We start from the raw sequence: 23060 nt of genomic DNA, 5'->3' as shown, positions 1-23060 counted from the left end.
GGCGCAGGCACACACGAATGTTATGATGAACACTGACCTAGCAGCACGAATTGCCATCAAACTTGTTTGATACTCGGCGCTCAAAAAAAGCCCCTGCAGAAAGTCGGGGATGGGAATAAAATCAGTTGTGCACACACATATCGGCATATCAAACACATTTTATTTCTTATTTTTGGTTCACAAACAACACACACATCCAAAAAGAACCCAGGCATCAGTTGATTTAATCTAAATTGAATACACAAATATATTAGCTAAGGCTGATTTAAGAGAAATGAATTAATTGACCAGCTTCCAACAAAAACAAGGAATGAAACACGATTAAAGTCCAGATAAACAGCATTTACATTCATGTTTGCCACATCAGCAGAAGTAGGAATGTCTAAAACTAAACGCCACATGTTCGATCAGCTGAATGTGCAAGACAAAACTTGAACATAGCCTAAGAAATTGATAGAGGTTGAAAAACACACTGGCCCATAGAATTTTATTAGTCAGAGAACTATCACTAGATATACTAAGGACATCACTGCTCTAAAGAAATTGTGTTAAAATGTCCTAAAACCTATGTTCAAGGTCAGGTCAGGTCAGATCAGATCAAGATTAGACCAGGTCTGTGCATCAGACAGGATTAACCATCACTTGACAAATCAATCCAATACCCCCAAACCAAAACTATGTTGATTGTGTCAGTTTCTAAATTTGGATACCTTTGGGTATTTCCTGGTACTACTATTAAACTAAAAGAAGACGGCTGTATAAATGCCAAACATTTAGGGCTGTTGCAGGATTTTTCCATCGGATTTGGATCAGAACATATCGCAAATTACTTTCAGTCGAGATGCTTTTGTTATTTCTGCATTTCTATTTAATGATTTTTTTTTAGGCATGATTCAATTCATCTGTTTCACTAAATACAACATGAAACAAAAAAAGAAATGGGAGTAAAAACGCAAAACGCAGGAACAGAAACCTGCCTTACACACATTTACGTGGAAAAAGGTTCTCAACGGCATTCAATTTTCATTTTCCCCAGATTACATATGACTGAAAATAAACTGGCTTGGAGCTGACAGGTGGTTCGGCCATCTTATTCAATTACATTCAAATGAAAGAAAATAGTCAAGCAAAAATGATGATCTTAAAACGCAGAAAGTTTCGTTTTGAATTAAAGCAGATCATGTTGGCTTGGTAGGCTTTGGGTAGACCCTCACAATATTATTACAAAAATATGGTCTTAATTTGAAATCTACCTATATAGAGCTAGAGTACTCATAAAATAGTTAGAAAACATAGCTCTCTATTCTGTTTTCACAATGTTTCAAATGTTTAGGCACTGAACACAAAAAAATGTGGAACAAACGACAAATTATTTTTCACTCCAGGACATTTAAAGGACAACACCTGAATATATGTGAACGTTGTCACCTAAGCCATAGAGAAGACAAGAACAAACATATGAGCAAACTTCAGCGAGGTCACGCCCAGATTATGCAAATATTATAGCGTCGATAGGAAAATAGACACAGACACTCACACTGATACTTCTACGTTCAGTAAAACCGAATGAAGTCAACAAAGTTTTGGTACGAGCGTGCCCTTACGGAGGCAAATGCATCCTTAACATGATTAACAACGGGCTTTAAGGTTCAAAACATCAACAAAACAAATGCTACACGAACAATCACTTCAATATGCAATTGGATGGAGCAAAAGAAAATCTTTACAAGTGTCACAAATGACTGACATTGATAATTAGCTTAATTAGCAAGCACTAGGCACTGGTAACTATTGTACATTGTACAGGATCTAACGTACATTGCGACAAGCAATAAACAGCTAAAGGGTGACCTTTGGCCAAGAAAGGATCAAAATAGAAACTCTTCTGAAGGTCATTTAGAAGCTGTCCTTAAAACAGAAGTACTGGAACGTCAGCAGTTGCACATTTGTGATGAATATGAATCACATGGCTTAACTTTAAGCAGGTTTGGTGGTGGTGGCCACTAGCCAGACCAAACATTGGCTCTCAAAATGATTGGATTTACACTTAAATGTGCAACTTCTGATACCGTGACAACAGGTATACTTTTTCTGCTTTTTTTTCTTCTTTCTCTTTTAAACTAGTAACTGTTAAGGCATCTCAAGGCATTATATGTATACGTATTGCATAGCGTATATTGCTGACGTCGGGCCAAAACCTCATAAGTCACATTTTGGTGAATTTCATAGTCCTTTCAAAACCTAAACTATAAGTAATTGTTTAGGAGTTATTTTGACAGATTGAGAAATCTAAAGTGTTGGAAATGGCTGGCTCTCTTTCACAATGCAAAGCTAATGGTTGAACAAACTTGCTATTTTTGGGATCTCCTGAAAAGTAACTATTTTGGAGGTACAAGGTTTAGGCCCAACGCTAGCCATCTATACGGTATACATATACAGAGGATCCCCGCAACTTGTGAACGATGAAAATCCATGTACGATTCAGGCCCATTATAAATTCACTCACTCACTCACTCACTCACTCACTCACTCACTCACTCACTCACTCACTCACTCACTCACTCACTCACTCACTCACTCACTCACTCACTCACTCACTCACTCACTCACTCACTCACTCACTCACTCACTCACTCACACAATGCTTCAAGTACCAAAGACAGTGTATTGGGACTGACTGAAACTAGCAGTGTGTTTGTTATTAGGTAGTCGGGCAAGTACACCAAACATGAAGGGGTGGTTGAATTAATTTGATGGTCATATTAGAATATGAAAATCAAAGATTTGCAACATTGAAGTTGTGCATTCTAGACACCAACAGTATTTAATTGATGATCACCAAGTATAATTGCTTTGAAAGCGTCGCTATTTTTCGAGGACCCAGGGGGGGGACACACAACCAATGGAATAGACATGCACGTTTCTGTAAACATCCATAGCCAGTATATTTTCATGTTTGTGTTTCTCCACCTTGCCGCCCTCAACAGCGACTCTGGATCATTATTTAATGGTGGAAGAGGCTCGGAAGTAGGAAAGAAACTTAAAGCAGAGGCTCACGACAAAGTACCAGATATTTCGAGCCATCTGTGATCGGGCAATGAAAATACGCCAGATGAGCACCACTAGGATGGTGTTGAAAGTGTAGCGGATATTCCTCAGCCTAAAAAAAAGAAAGACAAACATTTCGATTTTGTAGGCATGTCAAGAAAAAATTTACAATCCCAATGCCGTTACTAGAAGTTGTTAAGCGACTAAAATGAATTATTCCAGAACATGCAAAAACACTTCGAACCTGTTGAGTAGGTTTCAATAAAATGTAAATTCTTGATTTATTGGCAGAAACGCATGTTTAACGCAAAACACTCTTACTTGTTGAGGTGTTTGCGTGCAGCGGGCAGGCCTGAAAGCTCTTCATTGAGGACATATTTTTTGGTGCCCATGCAGTAATTTTCCATGTACTCTGCCCAGTTCAGCTGGCGGACGTCAAAATTGAACACCTATAGAAGCAAAATGGATTCATGTTGTCATATATGCTGGACATCATATGTATTGTCACAGAGGAAAAAGCAACATTTACAAATCAGCTTGGCCTGCCAAGACCAAGGAAATCCACAGAGTTCTTTTAATTTGATGATGCAGTGGTTTTGATATCAAATGATCTGCAAAACTGGCATTCTTTTACAATGCAAGGTTGATTTGAATACGATTCATTTTTCAGCCCTACTTTGAGGGCACAAGGATGCATTCCAGCAATTAGGATTCTATCACAATTCCTTTCTCTGAACAGATGATTGTCTATTGTCATAAATGATTTACTCAATGGCACCTGACCTACGACGACACATTAACTCAGTAGTAAACTGTGCATATTTGGTTCAACGAGCGTGAAAATTGGGCGGGCATCCAACTACAGTATCTGTCTATCAATGACTCTCACCTTTTTATCCTCAGGGTTCATGTTGGCCATCAACATGGCTAGGTTGTCTGTGCTCCACACCCAGGAGTGACTAGTAAAATATTCCAGCACCATCATGGCTTTATGAAGGCGAGTGATTGTCTTCATCATCCTGAAATAGGTGAGAAAATGAGGCAGACGTAGATTGAAGATTAAAAAGGATTATGGCAGAGAGCCGGGGGAGATTGTTGACATAATTCAGTGTGGGTGGGGTCGCAGAAGCAAAGCAAAGCGCAGTGAACAAAGACAGCAAGCTGTGTAACAAGATGTTTGGAGCGTGAATGGAAGCATAATAATAATAATAATAATAAAAAGGAAAATAACAGGGTGTCAGGTGTTGCAAGCGAGAAGCGGAGAAGTGCTTTAGTAGGATTGCTGTTATTTGTACATGGAGATCCAGTTGATGTACATACCTCAGGTCATGATGTGAAACATCATGTAATTAAATCTGCTTTCTGAATATTTGCATACTGTGACACTAATTTCCAGGATGTGAAAAGTGATTTTTTTTTTTTCCATCAGAGATCATTTTAGCTAGACAATGGTATGTGTTTGTATGCTCTAAATCAGTGGTCCCCAACCACCGGGCCGCGGACCGGTACCGGTCCGTGGGTCACTTGGTACCGGGCCGCCAAGCCGTACAGAAAAAAAAAAAAAATAATAATTATCGCCGATCAATTAATTCAGGTCACTGATACCGGTAATCTTCATAAACCAGGGGGTTTTCGACTAAGCGGTTGTGTGCAAGATGACAAGCACAATGGCTAACACATCTTTGACGTGACCACTTTACACCATCAAAACATACAAGGATATGCCCTAATCACTTTTGTTTCATATGTAGTGAGTTATAAGATTAACCTTTGAATGTAAATTCAAGGCAGATGATGTTCACCGGTTCGAATACCCATGCGCGTTTTAGTTACCATTGTGGGTCCACATTAACCTTCTAATTTGTAGGAATACACATTTTATAAATTCTGATTTTGAAAGTTTATCCGATGATGATGATAGAACTTTAGTCATCTCACAGCGAGGAAATGTACTCGTCACAGCAGCGTACAAGAATACAAGTGCCAAATGTAAAAATGGATAAATAACAGACAAGGACAAAGACAAGTGCCACTAGTAGCGATAGAGACGAAACACATGAGCACAAGTTGTAGAGTCTGACAGCAGTGGGAATGAAGGACCTGCGGAATCTTTCCTTCCTACACCGTGGGTGTAATAGCCTGCTGCTAAAGGAGCTGCTCAGGCACCGCACAATGTCATGGAGGGGGTGAGAGGTGTTGTCCATGATGGATTGCAGCTTAATTCTCACCCACAACCTCTATGGAGTCCAGGGGACAGAGCTAACTCTCCTGACCATCTTATTTAGTCGTAGTAGTAAGCGTTTCCCCAGCGTCTCTCCCTCCAACCAACTTTAGTTTTTCTACATCTCGGCTTTAAACGATAAGGCGAGGCATTTCCTCCTCTGTTTAGGAGACTGCCAGTTTCAATTTCCTCGATGTGCTCCATTCTTTACTGCTCCGCATTTGGGTTGGGTCTTTGCGTGGACTCGCATCACAGACAGTCAAACCAGATTTGTGTGATTGAACCTGTTCAGACTGAGATCCATCCAGTCCAAATTAGACACGAGACTACCTCATATTTCAATCTGTCTCGCCAAATTTGGTCGTATGTGCATTGTGACTGTGACAGACTACGAAAGAGCAATCGAGTTTCAATGTGGACGGGGTTAAAAATTGGATTTTGGCTGGCAGTCTGAACACTGCCAGAATGTACCAAGGAATGGGCAGTTTGGTTGTTGTGTAAAACCGGGGCCAGACTATCAGGGAAAGAAAAAAAAAAGTGGACACACAACCTTACCGAGGGTTTTGGCCTTTTAGGCCAAGATAGAAGTCATAGAGAAGAGCTGGCAGCGTGTGGCTGACAATTATCCAGTACTGATTAGTAAAGGGGTTGGAGCGAAGATTGACATTGGGCCTTCTGAAGGCTTGCTCTAAAGGATTGGTCTTGAAGGTCATATTTATACAGTTCTCTGTAGGTGAAAGACATGACAAACAAGGAGAAAAATGGGAGGTAATTTACAGGTACAATCTGTAATCTGTCCTCCTGTGGTTATGGAAGGAAACACCTCCTGCCTCATGCTATAAACATTATTAGCTTGTTAATAGCATCATGCAGTGAATGTCTGCAGATCAGATGACCTGTGAACTAATAACTGGTGAATTCAACACCCTCAAGTCCTTATTACAAATCCAGCTGCTAAGCAAGGCGGTTTCAAAAAGCAACACAACCTTGGTTGGGTTTCCAAAGGCACTCTCACATTTCGGCCAGCTTTACATTTAGGCTGGACTAAGATGACCTATAAAAAGTGTCAATGATGTTTGGAAACTCAACCAGGACTTAACAATTGCTAGCAGTAGAATGTAAAGCGTGCATAAACCAGTGATAACGCCCCAATTACACAGAGGACCATCTGGGTTACACATTCTTTAACTTACAAGCATTGCATGAGACATTAGCAGCACAGCTTTCAAATGTGACACTGACAAAGAAGTGACAGGAGTTAAGCAGCAGCAAAGTCTGTGTGCGCGCGGTGGGGGATTTTGTGCATTTTGGAAAACAAGAGGGGGGCCAGGAAGCCCAATACGGCGATAGTATGAGGTTACCTGGGTTCTCGTCCAATCAGCCTGAGGTACACATCATACAAGAAGGCTGGAGCCTTGTGGCTCACAGCAATCCAGTACTGATTGATTAGGTGATTGGATGTGAGATTAACATTCGGCCGACGGAAAGCCTGCTCGAGAGGGTTCCTCTTGAAAGTAGATATTACATGGTATTCTAAAAAAACAAAAGTAAATCGACAAAAGAACGTACATAAGATGTGCTGTATTATTTTTTATGTTGTCTGGACTTGTGCCAAGCAATCTTTAAAAAAAATGCAGATTAAAGTTTTCCTTTTAATGCAACAAATTTGCAAGATTTCTGAAATACTGAGCTACAAATGAGCATGAATGTCCAAATTCTTAACTAGTTATATCATCGTGATCTAGTTAATCAGTCATTTTTATTGCAGGCGCTATCATTTGTGCTGATCTGTAGTACAGATGAGGACAGTAGTTTTAAAGATAACGTGCACGTAAGCTGTCTTAATGGCAAATAAACCATGCAATAGATCCCATCAGCAACCGCATGGAGCTTTGAATATGAGTTTCCAATCACGTTCATGCTTTGAAACAGCTTAAGATTGATTAAAGGAATTAATGGCTGACCTACATGAAGCCTCCCTTAACCTTTGCAAAAAAAATGCTTTATCAAAATCACACAAACAAGTGGGGTAAAATTTCCGCAAAGCATTTGCAAGGCCAAGCATTTCAGTCCTCTATATTCTATTCCAGTTTAAACTGAAATATTCCTGGACAATAGCTGCAAATCTGGATTTAAATTTGAGTACAATTCTCAACATAGCAGCTGCTTGGTCAAATGTCATTGTTACCTCAAGGATGCCTAACGATCTTGTGATTTTGATTGTCTATTCGATGAAAATTAAAACAGTTGTGGATGCAATTTGGATGAATTTTGATTTTATGGTGGGGTTCACCTTATGTGAGGGTAGACTTTTCTTTTACACTATAACTGTTGGAATCTTTTCAATGAAACAAACATATCTTTACTTTCAGTAATTGCTTTTACTGTTGGAGGTTTTATGGAATGATTTTATAATTTTTCACAGACTTAAACACTGTATGATTGCTTATGTTTAGTGCTTAGGTCATGCATCTGGGTGGTGGCAAGATAGTCTCAAGACACCATTACATGCCAAGTATACCTGTAAAATGTAACAATGTTAGTGATATTTAAAGCAATGGTAATAAAAAGTTTTAGAGCCAGAATCCACAGGCAAACTAATGCTCCCAGCGAGGGTGTGGCAAGTGGATCAGATGTAGAGCAAAATTTGTAATTAGGTGCAAAAAATGTTCTCATCTCCAACTAGAACTCACTTGTCTGGGGCTGTTTTAGATAATACAAGAGAGACATACCAACTTCTCCCCAGCGAAATGGGTTGATGCCACCGGTTGTGCAGTTGTAAACCAGGATGGATTTGGGCCTACAATGAGACAGTAACTTGAATTAAAAGCAATGTGCAAACATTTTTTGTACACCTTTAGCCTACGTTGCATGAAATGTGGGAGGAACTTGTGGTCTGGAAAAATCGGTTTTATTTCGATGGGAACTGTTGGTGCAACTCCACTTTCTATGACAGTTATATACATTAACAACAAGGATATGCCAGGTGTTGCGGGTTTTTAAGAGAAAACATTCCAATCCCGCTTCCTATTGATCTTAGCGGGGTAGGAGGATGACAAATAAAACAGCCAGCGGCAAATTACAGTCATGTCTAATTACATACACTTTGTCGCTTCTGACGTGATAAGTCTGAAAAGCTCTGAAAGCGTATCAATACCTACAAAGTCATAAAGTTGGGTACGTTTTGTTGAGTCTCAAACCTGTTCTTGTGTTGCGATCCAGAATAGCAGGCTGCAGCCAGCGTAGCATTGATGACTACGTCTACAGGCACCAAGTCAGCTACTGCATCATTAGATGCTCTCATTGTACGTAGTATCCCTTTACCAGCCTAAAAAGAGGTCAAACTTGATGAATACATCTCTGCATCACAAAAGACAAATGCAAGCTACTTAAGGCCCTCAAATATCATCTTAATCGTTGAAGGAGTTAGTTAGAAAGGTAAATACCAATAAGAAGCATTATGAATCAAATTTGCCCACTTCCTGATTTTGTTTCCGATAATCAATCTTAACGTGAAACAAAGTGAGCCGGGCCAATTCAAAATGCCATTTTCAAAATGATGACTATTAGTTAGATTTGTTTTTATTGTATGTATTCTTTAAAGAAAAATAAATCAAAAGCCAGCATGACGTGAAAAAATAATTGCCCTTTGTTAACTTTATGAAACACAGTTTTTATAAAACCGAGTAAGATTTCACTGGTGATTTCAGTGGTTTGATTTATTATGACAAACAAATCCTTCAGCATAATTCTGGTCAGTACTCACTGCAATGAATATTCCACTTGGTCCATTGAAATTATCAATCCAACCCTGAAATAACATATGGAAGTAACATATAATTATTATAGCTGGTGAATTACAGGCACACGCAAAACAGTATTGATCGTTTGGGGAAAAACGACTTAGTAGAACAAAACTCACGGGAAAAGGTTCTTTCCAGCTGGCACCAACGATGGAAGGCCTGACAATAGCAACATTGAGGTCAGCGGCCTCCTGCTGCACAAGATACTCAGCTAAGGCTTTTGTATAAGTGTAAGTGTTGGGTCGCTGACCAATCAGTTTGGGAGTCAGTGCGGACACCAATTCATCGTCCATCCAACTGGGGACAAAAGATGACAGATGTCTCTTGTGCAGTTTGTGAAAGATCCAGAACAAAAAGAACATTTCTCATAGCGTAACATGATCATTTACTTTGTTTCAACATTTTCTCATGACTGATGCAACAGTAGAAATTGTTTGAATTGAACAGATGATCTCATAACTGATGCACCACTAGAAATTCTTTCAATTTAACAGTGTAACTTTGCTTATGACGAGCAATAGTTTGCTCGACTGCAAGCTGCTCGAAAGCCCATTGCTTGCGTTTCGCCATTGCTTGCATTTTGCAATGTTCTTTCACTCTCAGACGTCTTCCTCTAAAACTCCATGACTACTCTCCGCTGTTCTTCCATTTGGGCTGGCAGATCAGCTTTTTACGACCCAGCAAGACTCTACCTCCAAGTGGTCACAGTTAACCACTACAATGCTCTATACGTTTGATATTACTAAGAGGAGGGGTGCTCGCGAGTCTCACGCGCCCTGTCATGAAAGAAAGTTGATGAGTGACGGGATATTATGTTTGACTTTACTTTTGTTGACGAGTATACTCGTCGACAGGAAGTAAAGAGTTGATTAAAAAAAAAAACTATGCCCACCCTGTGAGTGTTTTAATCATTGTACAATTTGAATTCAATCAAATCCTCATGAAAACATGCATGTCATTGGCTAACTGACTAGCTGAGCGCTACGTTTGGTAAAAAGTCAAAATGGACTTACTCCAGAGCATCGATGAGTTTGACGTACTCTACTGGGGGAGGATAGACCATTTCCTCAATGAGCTCTCGATCACAGTTGGCATAGGCTGTGGATACGTGGATGAAGATTTCGAGATGCTTCATCTTATGGGCCAGAGCGAGCATCTTCTGAGTTGCCAAGACATTCAACTGCATTGCATCTCTAAGAGAAAAGTTTTAGAAAGGGTCAAAAGTTTAAAAAATAAAATTAAAAAAATGACAATCACAACAACGTAACTGCTCCGCGGTGTTTACTATCTCGTGCCTAAAGACACGCAACATAAATCAAAGTTATAGACAACAATATATTAAGTTCTGTACAGTATATTCATCAATCTTTAGTGACAAAAGATTAATTGGGTAGATGTGGTACAAAAACAAGTGTTTAAACAACCTGTTTCAACACCTAAGCAGACCTATGACAATACAAGTGTCATTCAAAACAAACCTGTTTTGTCACAAAAAAGCAACCCCCGCCCCCCTAAATTCACCACTAATTGAAAGGCACGGTCCTATTTTGTCCAGGAGAAAAAAAAGGTTTGTTCCTTGGGGAAGAGGTAAGGTGTCAAATATCCCTGTGTACTGCAAACAACACTGGCTCATACCACCATGCCATGCTTAATGACAAGTTGAGCTTACACTAGCCGAACAATCGTAATACTTTTTATTGGATTTGTGGTTTTTTTTCTCTCCAAAATACTCAAGACCTTGAATTGGCATCTGCAATAAAAAAAAAAAAAAAAAAAACTCACTTCAGTGGCTCATTGAAGCGAATAGTGGCGGCACAGTGGAAGACAATGTTGATGGTTTCAGCCAGTAAACTTTGATTCTCCTTACTCAGATCCAGTTCTGGTTTTGTGAGGTCGCTGCTGACTGCAATGATCTTCTCTGCAAAGCCTGGCTGCTCATCTTGTAACCTTTCGAACAACTAAGAGCAAGACACATTTGAATTCAAATCGAAACAAAGCCCTAAGTAAGCTTTAATTTGAGATATTTTGAATGAGTGCTAATAAAGAACGTTCTTTATTGTTGTTTCATTTCCTCCAGTCATTTTCTATACAGTTTATCCTCTGGTGGTTGAGATGGAGCCTACCCTAGCTGACGTCAACATCTCTTACCTTGCTGCTGATCATGTCAGCAATACGTGTCTGAGGGCCCTGGCCAGCTTTTGACCGGACCATCACATAGGCAGCATTAATTCCTGGGCATGACCTTAGCAGCTTCTCCAGCAATACCTGTCATAGTCATAGGGAAAGGCGTAGAAATATTGCTCTGATCACTACAAAACTTAATGAAGACAATGAAAGCAGCATACTGTTACATTTTCCTTACTATTATTATCATTGTTGTTTTTGTTTTGCATTGTTTAACTCTGCTGTCTGCAGCCAGATTGGCATTTTTGCAAAACAGAATCTGCCTTGCCTTTTCTGGATAAATAAAGTATAAATATATGAATTTAAAATCACACATAAATCAAATCCACTCAATATATCGCATCATATTTCTGTTAGTTTAACACTATAAATGTATATTTGGCACAGTATCATGAGGAGAAAGTGAGGTGTGAGTCCAAAGATAAAGGAGCTTGGTCAATAAGAAAACAACACGCTATAACTGTTTTTGGTAACCTCGGTGGCTGCTCATACAAGGCCCCCCCTCACTGAGATGCAGGCAAATATTTGTATTTTTGCTTTACATTTATCCAAAAAATGTAAAACAAATGAAGTATCTTCATAAGCATACACAGGGTAGAAAAAACATTTAGATTTGAATCAAATGGCGTTTGTGTGCAAAATAGTTCCACATGATGCTCTCATCGTTCATTTCAAAAGGAAGAAATGCATTTCATACACAGAAATAAATACCACAATAACACACAAATCTGGTTCTGCTTGTTCCACCCATTGGTCGAGTCAGACCGAGTGACTCCCTGCCAAGTCAATTACTATTGTACCTTTCCCATGAAGCCAGTTGCTCCAGTGATCAGCACATTTTTCCCTGCGTAGTATTCTGGTATGTTCATCATGTCTGCAAATGTGTTTGTTGATCTCCTCATCACCACTCCTCCTGTTCAGAAAGCACAACAAAATCACAATCAAATATTCCAGTTAAGAAAACATCTCTCAAGCCTTTGCCCAGAGTTTGTTCCTCTGTGCCTATTCATTTAGCACTGCCAGTATACCCAGAGGGCAGCCTCACGGCCAACAGTTGGGTTAATAAAGTTCATGTACACAACACAAGGCCTAATTAGCATTACTGTTATGAAGGATAACTTTCAATGGGATGTGGTTGTCCTTTGTTGGGCAGGGTCTTAACAGTAAAATGATGTTGGATTTTCAAAAAGCGACACTGTCCAGCTGATAACAGGCCATTTAGATACCTTCAGTCAATATTGACACAGCCAACGTTATCTCTTCTCTCCACAAATCGCTTCACATTCACTACTGAAAGGCTGACCACCGGGAGTATTATTCATTCTTGATCAATTTGAATTAAACAAAATATATACCTAGTATGTACTGCATATGCAATGTTTATATTAACTTTATTGTAGGCCTTTCTAATTCAAACAGAAAAAAATGCCAAATGAACATCAACTCTGAGTTTCCTCAATTTTAATTTGGCGTGTATTTTATTTCTCATTTTAAATGGTTAACTGGCTAGTTGAAATGTATGTTAATATATTAAATTAAACATGAAATATGATTAGCTTCATATTTTTGTTAAGAATTCTGGTACATTTTTAGTTCTAACATCAAAATCCAATATTAAAGGACGCTCCAGTCCAGCATGACAGTTCACGTTATATTCACAGAAGGTACTCTGGGTATACTTTACCTAGTAGGTCATTATTCAAAATGGATTTGTGGAAATAGGTTGTTATTGCAAAAGGCAATCTATCCGGCTTTGCAAAAGGGGAAGGCCTGTTTTAATTTCCGTTTGCAAACGCACGTTAGAGAGAGCTTCGACGAAAAAATGCAAGGGAAGAAACATTTAACAAAACAGCATTGCAATCACTTGACTGCTTTCATTGCCGTCGAAATAAAACTCGACTTTTCATTCATTTGCGTAAGTATAGCAACTCATCTTTGGTTGTGCAGGCTCTTTGTCCCCCGTGGGTGTGATTAACATTTCTGTGACAACTAACAAGGAGTTGACATGGGGCAAGTGGCCTTTGCAGATACAAGCAAGACTGGAGCCAAGACAATATTTAAATAAGATCTACAAGTAAACAGATTGGCAATGTTTCCAGTTCACCGTCAAATGCCTACAAATTGTAAAGTGAGTTGAGAAAAGGTTGTCGGAATTTTACCACGAGAGTTTAGGTATATTTATATAAAGAAAAAAAAAGTTGCATTATTTGTGCAATCTGTAAAGATGTGTGCAGATAAGAGAGACTCTCACGGGGGGAAACTGTCAGTCGTGATCAAAATGTTGGCCGTCAAAGACCAAGCTAGAGTACAGGGCTAAAAACAAACCTGATGTGTCATAGAAAGTAGGGTAATCTTAGGTCTGAACTCGTGCAACCTTTAATGGGGTGTCTATTCTGGAGCTAATGTAGCTTACGGTTGGACAGTCAGGAAGCAAGCTGATCCTTGATGTCACATTCACACCCTCAATAATTCATCCCTCAGATTATAATCATCTATCCAGGCACAACAGCGTCGATCACAGACAGAGGAAAGTTTCGGTCTCGCATTGCTGCGCTTGGGTGAGAATGAGAAGGCTCAAGTTTCGATTAGGGTTTTCAAATAAGCTCAATTAAATCTGCAAAGGTGAAAACGAGTCAAGAGTTGGCTCAGCGAAATCCTTATGAAGAGAACATTCAGTATCACATTCAGGGCACACAAGTCCATAACAATTGGGTTATTGCTCAATATGGCGATTGCCTATACATGTATTTTTAACAAACAGAAAGAATTAAACAGTTTCTATTACGATAAACAAAATCACATTTAGGTTTTTGGTAAGTCCGCAGGGTCTAGGGCATTTTCTATTCGGGCTCCAAAACTTTGGAATGTCCTGATAGATATCAGAACTGCTACCTCAGTAGAAACATTTAATGTACCCTTGTACATGTGAAACTCTATGAGACTTGCTTGTGATTTAGGTCTATATAAATAAACTTGGTCATCCTGGAAGGGGGATTCTCTCTCTTCTCAGGGTTTCTCATTTTCCCCCAATAGTTTTTTTTTTTTTTTTAGTTTTTCCTTGCCCTCCTGGGAGTTTAAGATCAGGGGACATTGAGAATAATTGTCAATCTTTGTACATGTGAAGCCCTTGAGACTTGTCTGTGATTTAGGGCTATAAAAATAAACATGACTTGACTTGTGTCTAGTCTAGTTTTGCCAAAAGAATCCCTCTACTATATTTTAATGCACAGCCCCATGTTGGGGATGGATGAGAGGTCAAGTCGATAACTGGGCTATCCTTGTACCCTTCACTCACTTTTGAGTGATATGACAGATTGCTCACCTGGTAATCTGTTTTTTTTCCGATTTATTTAACATTTTTGCAAATTGAGCCTAATAAACTGCCGAAGGGGAGGGGGGGGGGGGGGGGAAAGGCAAGTCAAGAGGGAGCACGCCAGTTCTCATTCCATCGGACCTGTAGAGCTTGATATCCAACCGGTGCAACTCAAAACGCATTTGGATGCAGTTTTTATTAATCAAGTTTTCTTTCTGAACACCACAGACTTAACTTAAAAGTCATAAGGGGAATTACAACAACAATGCAAACAAATGAGCGGCTTTATGACTTCAACTTTCCATGTTTCATAAAACAAAGATGTGGCTCGCACTTCTATAAATAATATACAACTATAAATCCCAATCACCGACTGAAATGAAGCCAAAGTGGTTCTCCCACCCTCCCCAATTACATTCTAATACATTGTGAAGTAATTCATTGATGTCAAACTCAAGGCCCGGAGGCCAGATCTGGACAACCAGGCAAATCATTTATGTCGATTGCATGTTTCTTGCTGAAATAAAGTGCAAATTCTCTTCCCTTTGACTAACATCGAGATACTGAAGCATTTTTTCATTACCAATGCCTTTTTACTGGCTTCTGTTGTCTGTGTATATGTGATAATATGACGGGATCATCATCATGGATTAATTGTTCAGCCCTAAAAAAAAAGAAAATACTTTTTAGTGCATTACTTTGGAGGGAATGAGAAACATTGCGTGCACACGAATTGCAAAACAGACGGCATTTGGAACAGACCTCATATGTGCATGCATGTACGTATGCAAGCATGCATACGAGAGCTGGAGAAATCCAGACCCCAGTAGACAAAACCGAAGCCACCGAACTCGTGATTCCAATTCCTCCCTAAACATTTCCACCCTGACAAGGGTGACGCTTCATCGTGGATTTTCTGCCTTTGCTTGAACCGCTGCTGCTCGCAGAGAAAGTTCAACAGCTGGCTGGCCACCAAATAGGATTCTAATGACTGTTTAACACAAGAACCCGGCGGCGCCTGCTTGGAGGACATTTATGTTTCTGTGGTAGCCAAGAGAAGCGAACACGACAGTAAATGGAGGGGGGGGGGCGTACAAAAAAACCTTTATGTACTAACCACGATTTCTTACATTTCAAGCATCTCGAAGCGCCTGACGCACAAGCTTCGAAAAGCACTGTTGAAAAAATCGGCTCACGGCTGTTAACCAGCGATCGTACCTACCCGAATGAGGATGTGTCCGCCTTTCCGAATTTGTTAGCCTGTTGCACAGCGTTTTGATAACAGAGCAGTGAAGCACTCGGAAGGTATCGCTAAATTCGAGAGTGGTCGGTCACTCACGAGGAAGCTGGTCGTGGGGCGGATAGTGTGACGTCATGACGTCGAAGGAACGGCGGGCAAAGAGACGTCAGAAAAAGAAGTCGACCACTTACCCACGAGCTCATTCGAGTGATCACGGTGACTCGTTTTAATCCCGAAAATGTTTAAAAACAGCATTTGACATTTATCCACAATTGTTTTTTTTAAGATCCCGGTCATTAGACTGTACAGTACGGGACTGAGCGTGATCTCCATGAATTGCATTTGAAAACATTTTATTGTCCTTTTTGTCCTGTCAAGACCAGGAAACAGCGATGTAAAAACAATAAAGAGGCAATAAAAGCAGTAATCGTACCCTAAAAATCATACCCTAAAACCAATCATCATAATTCAAGGCTAAAAGTTTGAAGCAACTAGCTCAGTATGAATTAATTATAACAGTGCCTTACTGATAAAATATGAGTGGGCCCCCTAGTGTTCAGTCGTTTGCTGTCAATTTCAGAAGACAAAAAGAATCTATTGAGTCTTTGCATTTTTTATTACAAATAATACATATAAAAATAGTGCAACGCCTTCCAATTTTGAAAAACTAAGTTGCAGCCGGTCGGTTGTTTGGTCAATCATCAGTCACTCCTTCACTGTTGCTTGTATTTTAGCTACTGCACTTCTGTCCTACGGCCCACAAACTGATCCACGTCTGTAAAAGAAATATTTAGGGAGCATAGTTTAGGACCTACGTCATTAATTGTGTACTATTTTTTGCTGTTACCCTTGAGGTTGGCACAGCAAGTCATTGGCACATGGGCAGTAGTCACGAGGACCCTCCTGGTCCCAGGCAAGCATGTCCATCAATAAATTGGGTTGGTTCAGACAGGCCTCCCCCTCTCCCGGTTTAGGATTGCACACAGGAAATAAAAACTCTGGATAGAATAGAGAAGGGGACAGAGAGTCGGCATTTTCAAACGCCTGGATTTCAAAATAGTTATTGAAAAAAAAAAAGTTGGAATGTGCTCCACACGCTTTTCTCCATTCATTCCATAAACATGCAGGCTCCAATTTCTGAACTCTAAATTGCCCATAGCTGGGAATGTGACTGTAGATGCCTGACTTTGCCCAGCTCCTGACCTTGAAAAAAATATGTGGCAGAAAGTGTGTGGATAGAACGGGTTGCAACTTTCAATGTTAGTCTTGGAGGAAGTCTTGGAGAAACAAGGTTACCTCGTTGGAAAGCGCAACAGAGGTCCATTCTGCAGTCATTCTGACCCTGACAGATGGTTCCCTCTGTTCCCTCAGTGGCGTTGACTGTACACTGGCCCCAAACACACAACTGACTTGAGCAGCACTCCTCGTTCTTTGTGCAGGGCTAAGAAGAGAAAGACATTCAGATTTGCAAAACGGTAATGCAAATATTTCACAGAACTATTAGCCACAGTGAAATTTTACCGATGATATTAAGAAATGATGAGACGCAGGGAATCACGTTTCGCAAGCAGTATAGATCAAAATTAGACTTTCACAGGGCCATTGCGATGGACTACATTTCCACGAGGGCTGGTGCATAATGGGAGTTCAATTGAAATTACAAGTCAACCTAGCTATAACTAAGCTTTCGATTGTGTGCACTTTGAAAGGTGCTTTAGCGTCTCAGTTTGTGTCTGTTTAAACCTCAGTAGCCATTTTTCCATTTGTCACTTAAAAATAGGCTTGGTTAATGAACAGAAAGAAAAAGAAGAGACTTCCCACCATATCAGTTGGTATGCATGGGAGGCACTTGGAGCTGTCGATCACATACTGGCAATATTTCAGTTCACCACAGTCCTCGTCCACCATGCACTCCTGTGGTGTGAGACACGCATAAAATCAATGATGGGAAAAAAAAATCAAGCATGAACTTTGCACTACTAATATTTTTTGGCACAGAATCCTCAAATCTTCTGCCCCAGTCTCCACATACAACCTTGATTAAGATAATTCTTCATTAATCATTCGTCACCATAATAAACCATCATAAATCATCATAAACCAAAACTACACCTTTCCTGGGAGAACATACCTACGAGGTGCAGGTGAGTCCCATGTCGCCATGAGTTAAGGCTATGAAAATGCGACCTTTGTAGCCTTCATTTTGCCTCTCCCTTCTTCTACGGTTTCCTACCCGCTTCATACGTCGAGCTACCCGAAGACTGGTTTAGAAGATTGGTCTAGCGACGACACGCCACTTGTGTCTGGAACTTCAAATGCTCCACCGGAAACACTGAAAGCATGTGAACAAGAGCTTTTTCATCTTCGTTTACGACAGCTTGGGCGAGTGGGCGTATCAAGCAGTGTTAAATGCATTGCTCTAGTAGAAAGTGGAGCAATGTCGGCGTCACGAGAGTCTGCTACGAAACCGCCGTCACAAATATCTTTTCTAACAACCGAGTAAAAATAAACGAGTGAATCAAAAATACTTACTCATGCAACAAATCAGAACAAATATAAATTTCTAAGATACTGCTGGCTAAATGGCATGTTTATACGTGTCGATACATTAAACATAAATCTAATTTATGTGTAACTATTGGTCAATCCACAAATTCCAAAGTACACAAATCTTATAATTCAATCTTGAAGTATTTCCTTCTGGTCTGCTGAAGATAAAACCACATACCAAATGATGAGACCTCAATCCAGTTTGAACAGCATGTTCAAGCAAACTCTGTTGCAACTTTTCAGTTACAGCAAAGGTCAAGCAGCACACAGGTAACCACAGTAGCCCGTATGGGGGTCGAACCCATGACCTTGGCGTTATTAGCACCACGCTCTAACCAACTGAGCTAACAGGCCACATTATGATTTCCACCTGGTTAACAAATGTCCCCAAAAGTCTTGCCTTGGTTTAAAATATTTTTAATGAGAGGAGTGGCGAGGGATTACCTTTGAGTCTGCTGAAGATAAAATCATATATAATGTATGAGACCTCAGTGACGGACAACATCAACCCACTAAGAACAGTGTGTTCAAGTGGGGACTTTTGCAGCATTTCAGTTCTAAAAAAGCTCAAGCAGCACACATAAGTAACAACAGTGGCCGATATGGGGGTCGAACCCATGACCTTGGCGTTATTAGCACCACGCTCTAACCAACTGAGCTAACAGGCCACTTATCGGTATTCCGTCTGGTCAACAAATGTCCCCAAAAGTCCTGCCTTGGTTTATAACATTTTTAATGAGAGTGGCGACAGATTTCCTTTGAGTCTGCTGAAGATAAAATCATATATAATATATTAGACCTCAGTGACGGACAACATCAACCCACTAAGAACAGTATGTTCAAGCGCGGACTTTTGCAGCATTTCAGTTCTGACAAAGCTCAAGCAGCACAAATAAGTAACAACAGTGGCCCATATGGGGGACGGACCCATGACCTTGGCGTTATTAGCACCACGCTCTAACCAACTGAGCTAACAGGCCACTTTTTGGTTTCCGTCTGGTCAACGAATGTCCCAAAAAGTCCTGCCCTGCTTTAAAAATTCTAAAGTTTTAATGAGAGGAGTGACACGGGATTTCCTTTGGGTCTGCTGAAGATGAAACCATATACAATGTATGACACCTCAGTGATGGAAAATATCAACCCACTAAGAACAGTATGTTCAAGCGAGGACTTTTGCAGAATTTCAGTTCTGGAGAAGGTCAAGCAGCACACTTAAGCAAAGCCAGTGGCCCATATGGGGGTCGAACCCATGACCTTGGCGTTATTAGCACCACGCTCTAACCAACTGAGCTAACAGGCCACACTTTGATCAGCGTCTGGTCAACAAATATCCCCAAAAGTCCTGCCTTGCTTAAAATTAGAACATTTTAATGCGTGGAGTGACGAGGGATTTCCTTTGGGTCTGCTGAAGATAAAACCATATACAATGTATGACACCTCAGTGATGGAAAATATCAACCCACTAAGAACAGTATGTTCAAGTGAGGACTTTTGCAGAATTTCAGTTCTGGAGAAGCTCAAGCAGCACACTTAAGTAAAGACAGTGGCCCATATGGGGGTCGAACCCATGACCTTGGCGTTATTAGCACCACGCTCTAACCAACTGAGCTAACAGGCCACTTTTTAGTCTCCGTCTGGTCAACGAATGTCCCAAAAAGTCCTGCCCTGCTTTAAAAATTCTAACGTTTTAATGAGAGGAGTGACACGGGTTTTCCTTTGGGTCTGCTGAAGACAAAACCATATACAATGTATGACACCTCAGTGATGGGAAATATCAACCCACTAAGAACAGTATGTTCAAGTGAGGACTTTTGCAGAATTTCAGTTCTGGAGAAGCTCAAGCAGCACACTTAAGCAAAGACAGTGGCCCATATGGGGGTCGAACCCATGACCTTGGCGTTATTAGCACCACGCTCTAACCAACTGAGCTAACAGGCCACTTTTGATGCCCGTCTGGTCAACGAATGTCCCAAAAAGTCCTGCCCTGCTTTAAAAATTCTAACGTTTTAATGAGAGGAGTGACGAGGGATTTCCTTTTGGTCTGCTGAAGATAAAACCATATACAATGTATGACACCTCAGTGATGGATAATATCAAACCATTAAGAACAATATGTCCAAGTGAGGACTTTGCCAACATGACAGATCTGGAGCACACATAATCAAAGACAGTGGCCCATATGGGGGTCGAACCCATGACCTTGGCGTTATTAGCACCACGCTCTAACCAACTGAGCTAACAGGCCACAACGTCTTCAAAGTCTGGTCGACAAATGTCCCCAAAAGTCCTGCATTGGTTTAAAATTTCTAACATTTTTAATGAGAGGAATGGTGAAGGATTTCCTTTGGGTCTGCTGAAAATAAAACATAAAACGTATGAGACCTCAATGATGGACAACATCAACCAACTAAGAACAGCATGTTCAACAAATGTCCCGAAAACTGCTGGTTTGGTTAAATTTGAAACTAAATCGGATTTAAAGCTAGGACACTTACCGCCAGATAAAAGGAAAAGTAACTGATTATCTGGATTAGTTTTTGTGCATTCAGTTTCTTACAGTTTTGCACAATATCATTATCATTTACTTAGCTTGTGTCCAGTCAGAACCATTGTTAGAATTACAAACATAAAATGATTGCAAATATATCTGTTGACCAGATCATGTTAAAATAATCATCCTCTGTACTCACTGAATTTCCCAGCTTTTTTGCAGCACACTATGTCATGAGGAAGTAATAAAACACACTGGAAACTATAAGTAAGGGCCAGACAACCCTGTAATTACTTCAATATGGCAATTACCTCAATATGGTCCAGACAAATGCTACTGGAGTTACTCATATGTGCACAGTAGCTCTTATCAGTCTAGTCAAATCAATGTTTCGAAAAAAGAACTTATTGATAACTCATACGTGAGTAGAACAAACTATTAGAGCTCTGCTTAGTCAACCTGTCTTTCTCTCTCGCTCTCTCTCTCTGTCTCTCTCTTGCTCTCTCGCCCTCCTCGCTCGCTCGCACGCACGCACACGCACACTACATAAAGTATTCATCACTGCGAGTAAAATTTCCCCTGAAGGGATTTAATGTGCATCATTAAATAAACCTGACCTCAACCTGTTGACAAATGATGAAAACAAAAACCATCTGGAGTGTTAGTTAATGCAGTCACAGTTTGAAGCAGCCCAACCAAGAATCCCTCCCAGTCGATGACATTTGGATTTAAAAGGTCATACATCAAGCACTGTTATTATATAATAACTTTCTGGTCTTTGCTCTTAAAGGGAAGTCAACCCCAAACATTTCTATGTAATAATATGTTCTGTGCAGCCCAACTAATCAAAACACTGAATAATGTTTCGTTTGTGAAATATGAATTAAATGAGCACAACCAATCACGGCTCATCAATTTTCCGATGCAGAGTCGTGATTGGTTGTGAGAACTATTGACCTGAGACAACTGTGATGTCAATTTCAGTTGACAGCAAGTGGCAAAATGGCCACCCCCTGACATGTATGAAAAATGGGTGGATTTTGCTTCTTAACTCATATTCCACAAACGCAATATGAATCAGAATGTCATGTTTAGACTAGTAGGGGTACGTAAAACATGGTATTGCAAAGACCTTTTGGGGTTGACTTCAACTTTAAGTCTGTGTCTTTGGGAAGCAAAACTGGGATTCCTTAACACTTAGTCAGAGACCATTGCTAAAGTACTGCTATCTCACTATCCCTTGTGGTTTTGTTATTTGTCTACATTTCCACGACAGATGACAAGACTTACATGATACACATTGTTCCAGTTGCCTGAGACATGGACATGTGATGATTCTGTCTCTCCTGTTGTCCTATTAATTTTCTTTGAAAAACAAAGAAAGAAAGAAAAAACATCTTTAAAATACTCTTTAGTAGTTCTGATACTTAAGGATTAAAGAAGTACCTTGTCAGTTTGAATGGCTACCGCTGCATCATCTTTCCCAGTCTTCGTGTCGCCGTGGTGATAATGATGATGATTTTCCAGTGACTTGGCACTCTCTGTTGTTATCTGAGAATTAGAAATCACTTGGAAATTGCATGCAACAAAAATGCTGGACAAAGTAGAGAATTGCAAAAAAAAATACTGATAGCAAAAGATGGGCCTCAGTGACATTAATTACTTTAACAGCGTATTTAATACTGAAGTAGATTTGCATTGATGAAGACATTGCATGCTATCATATTTTTTTGCCCCGCTGTTTTTTTTTTTTAACAATGTAACTAATAGCAGATGAGAGTGCAGAAAAGCAACAACAATAAAAACTTAAGTCAGTCCTGGACTGCCTATCTTTGTCCTTCACTCGTTTCAAACACAATAATGGCCATATGATATTATGCAAGACCTGGTCGACGGCATCTTCCAGTAGGTTTTGGGTATCTTCCATTAACTCCCCCACTTCACGGAACATGTCGTTCAAGCTGACAAAGCCTTGCTCCTGGACGTCCAGAATGATCATTGCCCGGCTCGGCACGACTCCGACAGACGCCCACAACAAACACAAACGGAAAGAAAGTGAGAATAATGCATGGCCGGACATTTCTGCCTCTGTGAGTCCACGGAGCGCTCCAAGACGAATGACGCGGAGAGCACCACTGCACACAGCTGGATCGGTTTTATTTGGAAAGTCTGAGCAGGGTTACGAATTTGCTTCAATGACGAGAATCCCT

At 40.2% G+C, this 23060-nt stretch overlaps 2 protein-coding genes and 7 non-coding genes across 10 annotated transcripts; all 9 read right to left on the bottom strand.

The window, feature by feature from the left end:
• Positions 1 to 140: 140 nt before the first annotated feature.
• On the bottom strand, positions 141 to 15951 carry far1 (fatty acyl CoA reductase 1). Of its 2 annotated transcripts, XM_061282569.1 has the most exons (14): positions 15792 to 15949; positions 15153 to 15233; positions 12057 to 12169; positions 11221 to 11337; positions 10855 to 11030; positions 10086 to 10265; positions 9192 to 9369; positions 9036 to 9080; positions 8470 to 8597; positions 8002 to 8069; positions 6631 to 6802; positions 3938 to 4067; positions 3370 to 3497; positions 141 to 3160 (listed from the first exon to the last, which is right to left on the bottom strand). In XM_061282569.1, exons 3-14 carry the CDS (start codon positions 12156 to 12158, stop codon positions 3001 to 3003), a joined length of 1584 nt encoding a protein of 527 aa, XP_061138553.1. In that variant the 5' UTR covers positions 12159 to 12169; positions 15153 to 15233; positions 15792 to 15949; the 3' UTR covers positions 141 to 3000. The 2 variants fall into 2 exon arrangements, with proteins under 2 accessions (XP_061138553.1, XP_061138552.1); XM_061282568.1 differs by lacking the exon at positions 15153 to 15233 and having other exon boundaries at positions 15792 to 15951.
• A 455-nt stretch (positions 15952 to 16406) lies between these two features.
• On the bottom strand, positions 16407 to 23052 carry LOC133156672 (dickkopf-related protein 3-like). The gene is made up of 7 exons (XM_061282570.1): positions 22736 to 23052; positions 22297 to 22401; positions 22141 to 22215; positions 17631 to 17723; positions 17106 to 17250; positions 16657 to 16807; positions 16407 to 16584 (listed from the first exon to the last, which is right to left on the bottom strand). The coding sequence occupies exons 1-7, from the start codon at positions 22928 to 22930 to the stop codon at positions 16560 to 16562; spliced, it is 789 nt and encodes a 262-aa protein (XP_061138554.1). The 5' UTR covers positions 22931 to 23052; the 3' UTR covers positions 16407 to 16559.
• On the bottom strand, positions 18640 to 18713 carry trnai-aau (transfer RNA isoleucine (anticodon AAU)). The gene has a single exon. It is a non-coding gene; the product is annotated as a tRNA-Ile (tRNA).
• trnai-aau (transfer RNA isoleucine (anticodon AAU)) lies at positions 18954 to 19027 on the bottom strand. The gene has a single exon. It is a non-coding gene; the product is annotated as a tRNA-Ile (tRNA).
• trnai-aau (transfer RNA isoleucine (anticodon AAU)) lies at positions 19266 to 19339 on the bottom strand. Its single transcript has one exon. It is a non-coding gene; the product is annotated as a tRNA-Ile (tRNA).
• Positions 19586 to 19659, bottom strand: trnai-aau (transfer RNA isoleucine (anticodon AAU)). The gene has a single exon. It is a non-coding gene; the product is annotated as a tRNA-Ile (tRNA).
• trnai-aau (transfer RNA isoleucine (anticodon AAU)) lies at positions 19904 to 19977 on the bottom strand. The gene has a single exon. It is a non-coding gene; the product is annotated as a tRNA-Ile (tRNA).
• Positions 20224 to 20297, bottom strand: trnai-aau (transfer RNA isoleucine (anticodon AAU)). The gene has a single exon. It is a non-coding gene; the product is annotated as a tRNA-Ile (tRNA).
• On the bottom strand, positions 20531 to 20604 carry trnai-aau (transfer RNA isoleucine (anticodon AAU)). The gene has a single exon. It is a non-coding gene; the product is annotated as a tRNA-Ile (tRNA).
• Positions 23053 to 23060: the final 8 nt, after the last annotated feature.

This window comes from Syngnathus typhle, linkage group LG7 (assembly GCF_033458585.1).
Source record: "Syngnathus typhle isolate RoL2023-S1 ecotype Sweden linkage group LG7, RoL_Styp_1.0, whole genome shotgun sequence".
Lineage (NCBI taxonomy): Eukaryota > Metazoa > Chordata > Actinopteri > Syngnathiformes > Syngnathidae > Syngnathus > Syngnathus typhle.
The sequence above is the reverse complement of the archived record's forward strand: the minus strand, read 5'-3'. Positions and strand labels throughout refer to the sequence as shown.

What these genes read in the sequence shown, in the direction of transcription:
- LOC133156672 (XM_061282570.1), bottom strand. Translation starts at nt 22,930, where the DNA reads ATGTCCGGCCATGCATTATTCTCACTTTCTTTCCGTTTGTGTTTGTTG. An exon ending in CATGCATACCAACTGATATG is followed by an intron (nt 17,251 to 17,630) that starts GTGGGAAGTCTC and finishes TTCTCTTCTTAG; the next exon opens with CCCTGCACAAAGAACGAGGA. An exon ending in CTGTTGCGCTTTCCAACGAG is followed by an intron (nt 16,808 to 17,105) that starts GTAACCTTGTTT and finishes TATTCTATCCAG; the next exon opens with AGTTTTTATTTCCTGTGTGC.
- far1 (XM_061282568.1), bottom strand. Translation starts at nt 12,158, where the DNA reads ATGAGGAGATCAACAAACACATTTGCAGACATGATGAACATACCAGAA. An exon ending in GCTGGAAAGAACCTTTTCCC is followed by an intron (nt 9,081 to 9,191) that starts GTGAGTTTTGTT and finishes ATGTTATTTCAG; the next exon opens with GGTTGGATTGATAATTTCAA. An exon ending in GCACGCAAACACCTCAACAA is followed by an intron (nt 3,161 to 3,369) that starts GTAAGAGTGTTT and finishes TCTTTTTTTTAG; the next exon opens with GCTGAGGAATATCCGCTACA.